A 7,117-nucleotide genomic window follows, 5' to 3' on the forward strand; every position below is an offset into this window, starting at 1 on the left:
TACTTATAATGAGTCTGCATCATTAACCAGTCTTCATCCTGTCCTGTCAGCACTGCTGCTGCCTGGTGAAGGACGGCTGCAGCCCCCTAATGCCTCTCTGTGTCTATGGCGATCATATGGGCCATATGGCCAGGTGTTATCTCAATGGGGCACGGACCTCTGACACAGCACTGATTAGCAATGACATTCATCTAGGGGTAATCACTCACACGCAAGCTCAGGCGCATACGAGCACACACACACACACACACACACACAAGCACACATGGATACACACACAAGCACACACAGCCACACAGATATATGCACACAGACACACAGACCTATTTTGGTTACACACAACTCAGTCTGTCACCCACGGACTCTCAAGCACATACACACACACATACTTTGGTAAGACGTAAGACACAGGGCAGTCTGTCACGCATGAATGAATGCGCGCACACACACACACACACACACACACACACACACACACACACACACACACACACAAACACTAGAGAACACCCACTTGTTTTGGTTACACATAATGTACCCACTTTTATCAACATTATGAATATGAAAATTATTCAAATTGTGTGAGAAAAAGAGCAAACTGGGGCTAGGCTGGTGTGCAGCATTTTGGGGAAATTAAACCACAAAGAGGTTATTTCCAAATGGGATTTGAACTGAAGCTATTTAGATTGCTCCACAGCTACCAAAAAAGCAAGGTTCAGATTCCTCGGCACCAATGCAGTATGTAAATCCTCCCTAAGCCCTTTGTATAAACAAAAGCCAATCTACTGACCAAACCTCTGGCTGCAGTGTTCCTGTAACAGTCATGAATTGTTTTGGAAAGCTTAAGAAGCTCCTCGAAAGAAAAAAGAAGCAGTGACTGGTTGACCTTCAAGATCTGACAGTTCAGCTGACAAAGTCAGACTTCTAAAGTGGCAGCAATCTGAAATCTGAATCTTCCAGACCAGCCGATCCACTGCAGCTGGTTTCAGTTACAAATAAATAGGAAAACTGACTAGTGCTGAAGTTAAAGCTGTCATAACCGAAAGGCTCTTTTAAAATCAAATTTGGGCTGGTGTCTTTACGGCTCAAAGCAATGTGTAAGGGCAGAAGCTCACAGAAAGTGAAAAGTGTGGATTTCAGTGGTAACCATGAGAGCAGTGGATTGGTTATCAGGTTCAGGCACAATGAGGAAAACACTGCTGTTATGTAATGATGAGAAACTAAGAAAGTTTAGATTTGTATCATATATGCAATATAAATAACTTAGATAATGTATTTCTATATTTATTTGTTCTGTGTAGCCCAACTCAAAGATGCAGTATGTCAGATATTCTGTTTGATATATTACTGTGACATGGGATGACATATTCTAATGTTATCATAAATCATAAATGTGACGTCTCGACTGCAACAAATCAGCTTCATTTTAGAATTCTACAGTTCAATTAGTCAAAATACTCAAAAAAATCATCAATCAAATCAGATGGAAGATGTACAGAGGCTATAGATTTTAGCACTGATAACATTTACACATTACATAATCCTACAGTACTACATTTGAATAAGGTGTGTTTTGTAAATTTCAATAGCACTTTGTAATCTGCTTTCAAAAAGTGCTTTGTAAATAAAACTATTATTTACATTCCCTGTGCGAATGGATATCAAATCTTACACCAGCCGCAGTTACCCCTATTTGCCTGTAATCATCTCCCTTTCCTCCCAATGTCAATAAAAATGAAACTACCAATGGACAGTGGTGTGTGTGGTGGAGGAATTTCTCCTGAAGAAATCTCCAACAATACAGAGCTCACAATTTTAGTCAGATGAGAATTTGAACATTTATAGCGTCACTAGAATCCTCTCCAAATGAAAAGCGGATTGCAGCCTGTTGGGAGGAGAAAAGCGCCGTGTTGGGCTGCTCTTACTTTGGGCTGTGCCCCAGCAGCAGTCGGAGGGAGGGCAGGTCTCCCTTGGCAGCAGCGTAGTGAACAGGGAGGGCGCCGGTGTCCGTGGAGGACCCGGGGTCCACGTCGCCACTCTTCAGCAGCCAATCGGTGAGCTCATGGTGACTGAAGCGGGACGCGAGGTGGAGAACGGTGGCGCCGGAACTGTCCCTGTCCTGTAAACCAGACAGAGGAGCAACAGAGCTGAAACATCGGCATCTGGAAGTCTATTTCTCCATTCATTTTTCCTATACAGAACTTGATTATTATCCACAATGCTTTAACAGTGTAAGGTAGACTTTCCATGAGCTATCAGAATGTGAAACAACTATATATGTTACTGCAGAAGCTATCAGTCAATCTACCTTCAACTTCATTAAGAAATGTAGTTTTTTTCCGGCTTTTATTCCTGAGTTCCATGTGAAATACAACACTACCCACAAGTTTGAGCGAGTTCCCATCAATCGGAGCCGTCACAGTTACCATAGAAACGTTACCTGTGCCAGAGTTGCACATGGTCAGTAGCCAGACCACAAGGAAGTAACGTTAGCCGGCTAGGAACCTGTATCAGTGATTGGTGCTGCTGGCAATGGTTTTACTGACAGACATGATGCCATTTTTTAGGGATGAGGAGAAGAGTATGAAGTGAAAATCATTACAAAACCGTAATCACTACTATAATATATTATTATTTTGTAGCACTGTTGAAAATGAGGAAAACAGAATCAATGACATCACTTGCAGTGCAGTATGGGAGGAGTAATTCATTCAGAAAACAACTGGCAGCTGGTTGATTTGGTTCAACGATTAAAACTCTTTATATTTGGATTGAAAGTATGGAGGAAATGAACCTGGTCCTTAGCTCATGTGTAACAGCGTCCCTTGTTTGAGAAAAGTGTCCACTCACTTTTCGAGTAAACTTACTGCGTTTCAGACTATTGATGATTGCACCCAAAGTAATGATTGATCTGCAACCAATGTATCCACAAAGGTTAAAGGCCCAAAACTTTTTATGACCACATTACTGATAAAAAAGAAGATAATTCTTTATCTAAAGGAAAGATAGACATACAGCTTTTCACAAGTTTGTCATCCTACTCTTACTCAAAACAGGCATGTTACAGCTTCCGTGTTACTTTGAAACTCATGTTTACCCGTCACATACTGTCAATAGTTGAGCCTTCAAACAACACAGAGGCTAAATTTGTAGTTTGAGGCAGTGGAGCACATCAAATTACTGACTTTTAACAGATAAAATCATGATCAGAGTGTAATAATGAAACAACAAAAAGACACAACGGCAAAAACTGGAAACCGACACAGACCACCCATCAAGTAGATTGCATTGCTATAGTGGTAACTGAGAGGTTTCACTAAATGTCAGCCAAGTATCTTATCAGCTGGTCGGTGGCATGGTGCGCTCTTTGTTGCTCTTCTATCAGGCAGTCAGCCCTTGAAAGTGATGGGGACAAAAAGTAGCTGAAAGAGCTCTTATTACTCCCTGTTTTAAATTTAGAATCACGGACTACAAGAGGGCAGATAGAGTGCCTGATTGATTCTTGGCGCATATCTTGACTCGTGTTGTACTACATCCTCTTTGAGTTAAACAAATATTTTTTTACACTAATCCTATAGCAAAAGCTACTGAAATGGGGCAAACTGGACCACGATGCCAGTAAGGCCTTCTGTGAAATTATTAACCATTCATGGTGGCGACAACTGCTTGGAAATACATGCAGAGAGGCAACAATTCATGGAATGAAAAGCTCTAGATCTGTACTCTTGGGTGCTTTGCTGTACTTTTTTAGTACATTTTGTAGTATTCTGTGAAACTTTCTGAAAGTTTGTGGTACTTTGGGGACTTTGCGGTAAAGTTAATGGTATACTGGGGTTTACTTTGGGGAACACTTTGTAGTACTTTGCAGCTTTTAGTAGGAGCCCTTCAAAGTGCCTGCTGTATTCCTTTACCTAAGTAAATACAGTGTGTGAATACTTTCTATTTTTCAACCAGCAGCAGCATGGGAATGAAGTAACTGAATGATAAGGGCTCATTAGCGTAACTCAGCATGTGAAGTTATCATCATACTACTTTACAAACCCCGCCCCCATCATGCTAAATTGAATTGTTATTATGTATTTCTATTCTTCAAATGCAAAGCCATTTGCATACTTCATTAACATAGGAACATGAGGCAGTGCAACATAGTAGTAACAGTTCAAACTGTTGTCAAAAAGTCTCACAAGTTTCCAAGGGGTGCTTTTACATTTCCAATCCACTGGGTGATCAGTTTGGAAAGGAATTTAGACCTGCCAAATCATTGTTACTCTACAGTGAGAACTATCACACTGTTTATTATGTAGATTAAATATAGTTTGGTGACATTGTTTCACCTGATTTCTCGGTAACAGCAGTCTCAAGTCTTGATGAATGACACTTGATGGTTTATATGCTCAAATTATCATGTTTTGTAATCTGGTGTAAACGATTAATCAACTGTCATCATAATTATCATCATAATATCAGGGTGGGAGTATCCATGGGTATGCTCCCTTTCAAGATGATTAATCAAAATGGCAACAAAAGTTTTAATAATATAGCTGCAATCAGGCTCTTCTGATTTGTAGCATCTTTTATTTGAAAGGCAGCAGTGTGTGTTTGTCAATAAAAACCTACTTATAAGGTCACTACCTAACCACTGTCCTAACAGGTCTGATAAGCTCAACCTGTTATAGGTGAGATGAATTTGGGCTAACTGTTGCTGCCCTCATGGGTGAGGTTAAGCTATTTATTACCCATCTTTTATTACCAGTGAAGAAACTGACTTTCATTCAAGAAAAAGGAAGTCTGACTTTCATTTTTCTTGGCTTTGTTGACTAGAGGCCAGTGAATTAATGAGTGACATGACTAGTGCTAGACCCATATATTGGCCTATTATCATCAGCCAGTCATGTGATCCACTGGCAATATGATGGAGGTTCCTCCCTGACTCCAGCTACATAGAAACAGTCTGTAAAACCTGAAATTAAATTGTATTACCTTGGCACATTTTATTTAGGCCTACACATTTAATTGTTCTGTCATGTTTTTGTAAGTTAATTCTTCATTTAAAGGCAGTAATGTGTCCCACATTAGGCACAGTAGGGTCACCCTGCCTTCAAGAGCTGCCCACCCTGAAAGACTTTCAATAGACTGGATTTCAGTGGAGAGTTTTAGTATCCCATGATGGTGTAAATGCTGTTTCAGAGCCGCCGCCTCCGCCTCCTCCTCCTCCTCCTCCTCCTCCTCCTCCTCCTCCTCCTCCTCCTCCTCCTCCTCCTCCTCCTCCTCCTCCTCCCTGACAAGAATCAAGTTCTGGATACGTTTTTGGCATGAAAACGATCACATGTATCGGCTATTGTCGACTTCAGACCCTACATGATAGCGCCTTTAACAGATGAATGTTGGACAGATAAAGAGGGGATGGGGACGTGATGGCGGGTAGCAGGTAGGTGGGAAATGGCAGCCATGTCAGAAGAAACAAAATTATTATTGTCAACTCCTTCAGCTTCAGTCCAACTCTTACATCAACCTCCCTGTAGAAAGCAACCACCACTCACCGCAGGTCGGCACCCTCCCTGTGTCAGCAGCCACTGTAAACAGGCCAGGTTGCCGGTGGCCGCCGCGTCGTGCGCCGGGCTCGCTCCGTTCTTGGCCAGGCAGTTCCCCGGCAGCCCGGCCTCCTCCACCAGGAACCGCAGGCAGGTGAGCTTCCCGGCCCGGGCGGCGTGGTGGACAGGTGAAGCCCCCAGCACATCCTTCACGTCGCCGTTCAGCACGTTTGCCGCTAATTGCACTTTGAGAGTTTGCACGTCGCCTTGCCTGGCGGCCAGCAGCGTCCTCTCCACCACCATGGCTGCAGCCCGACGACTCCCTCCCTCAGTAGCCCGCGTTAAGCCCGATTAGTTCACCGTGTAGATGGGGGTCAGCATTGTGGTTTGTAGTAGGAGTTGTGTGCAGTTCATCTCAGTCGTCCGGTTAATTTAGGGGAAAAGAAAAACTCGCAATCCGCATCTTACCGAATGAGAGTCTGATGAAAAGCGGCAGGTAAATCCTTCAATAGATTGTGCTGTTTTCCCTCATAGGCTACACAATTTTTTTTACCAAAACACACGTTTTTTACATGTTGAAATACGCGCATAGGCCTATCTTAATCCATGTTCTATATATAATCGAAAAACCGAGCTCCTTTTACTATTTTTCCCAACGATGCAGCTCACCTGTGCGCCTGTTTTCTCGCCCGCAGGATGATAAACACCTGTTGCAAAGCCGAACCACTACTTAGTTTTTATTCTTTAGTAAAAACCGAGCTTGTTTTGTTTGTTTTTTCCCCGAATTACGCTGCGTATCATGTGCTTCAGAGAATATCCCGTAGTGTTTTTTCCCTGCTATCGCAGATGGCGACATGGGACTCACCGCTTGTTAAATAATCCATCAGGGGGAGGATAGCTGTTGTTGGTCTCAGGAAATCGGCTCAGAAGTTAAAGGGGCAGTACGACGACGAGGCCACTTACATCAGAGTGAGAGAGAAAGTTATGCAAGTGCAGTGGGGAGTCAAGTATACGGCCAAATAGTAATTCAGCAATGGAGCTTTTGAACACACGCCCAGTCTTGTTTGCATAGAGCCTCGCCGGCATTAATTTTACATATCAGAGTGAAACCAGCAGCTTGTCTGTCCGTCAGCGGAAATCCACCGCCTCCAGACTGCAGAGGTCCACCTGGTGGCTCTGAGGAAAAATGAAACTGCAAAATGTAACCCTAGTGTGTTTAGGTTTTGGCATTTAGCTATTTACTGAGGAGTAGTAGAGGATCAGTGTCGTGCTCAAGGACACTTCGGCAGGCCCGATGGGTGCTGTGGGGATTAAACCTGCCCACCTACATTTCTTGAACCTAGGCTAGACTATATAAGGCCTGTAACGCCTATTTAATTAACAGCTAGAACTCTTCTTTATATTTTTTGACTCAATCTGCAGTAATTTCCTCGCTCCGGATAGCGGGATTGTTTCTGATTTATATAGCAGAGGTTATGAAATCTTATAAACTCTTTTAAGACGGGCATAAAACTTTTTCATGTCAACTTTTGTTGGTGATTATTTTCTTTGTTTTTGTTTTATGTTTTGTTTTTAACTCTGTAGCA

At 42.6% G+C, this 7,117-nt stretch overlaps 1 protein-coding gene across 1 annotated transcript in view; it reads right to left on the minus strand.

Annotated features, from left to right (window-relative positions):
* espn (espin) overlaps positions 1–5,834 on the minus strand; it is a 50,353-nt gene extending 44,519 nt beyond the window's left edge. Inside the window, exons 1-2 of the mRNA XM_071923672.2 lie at positions 5,541–5,834; positions 1,926–2,119 (exon numbers count right to left, since the gene is read on the minus strand). Coding sequence (XP_071779773.2) covers positions 1,926–2,119; positions 5,541–5,834 — 488 coding nt within the window. The remainder of the gene's footprint in view (positions 1–1,925; positions 2,120–5,540) is intronic.
* Between the last annotated feature and the right edge of the window lie 1,283 nt (positions 5,835–7,117).

Source organism: Centroberyx gerrardi, chromosome 14, assembly GCF_048128805.1.
Source record: "Centroberyx gerrardi isolate f3 chromosome 14, fCenGer3.hap1.cur.20231027, whole genome shotgun sequence".
Classification (NCBI taxonomy): Eukaryota; Metazoa; Chordata; class Actinopteri; order Beryciformes; family Berycidae; genus Centroberyx; species Centroberyx gerrardi.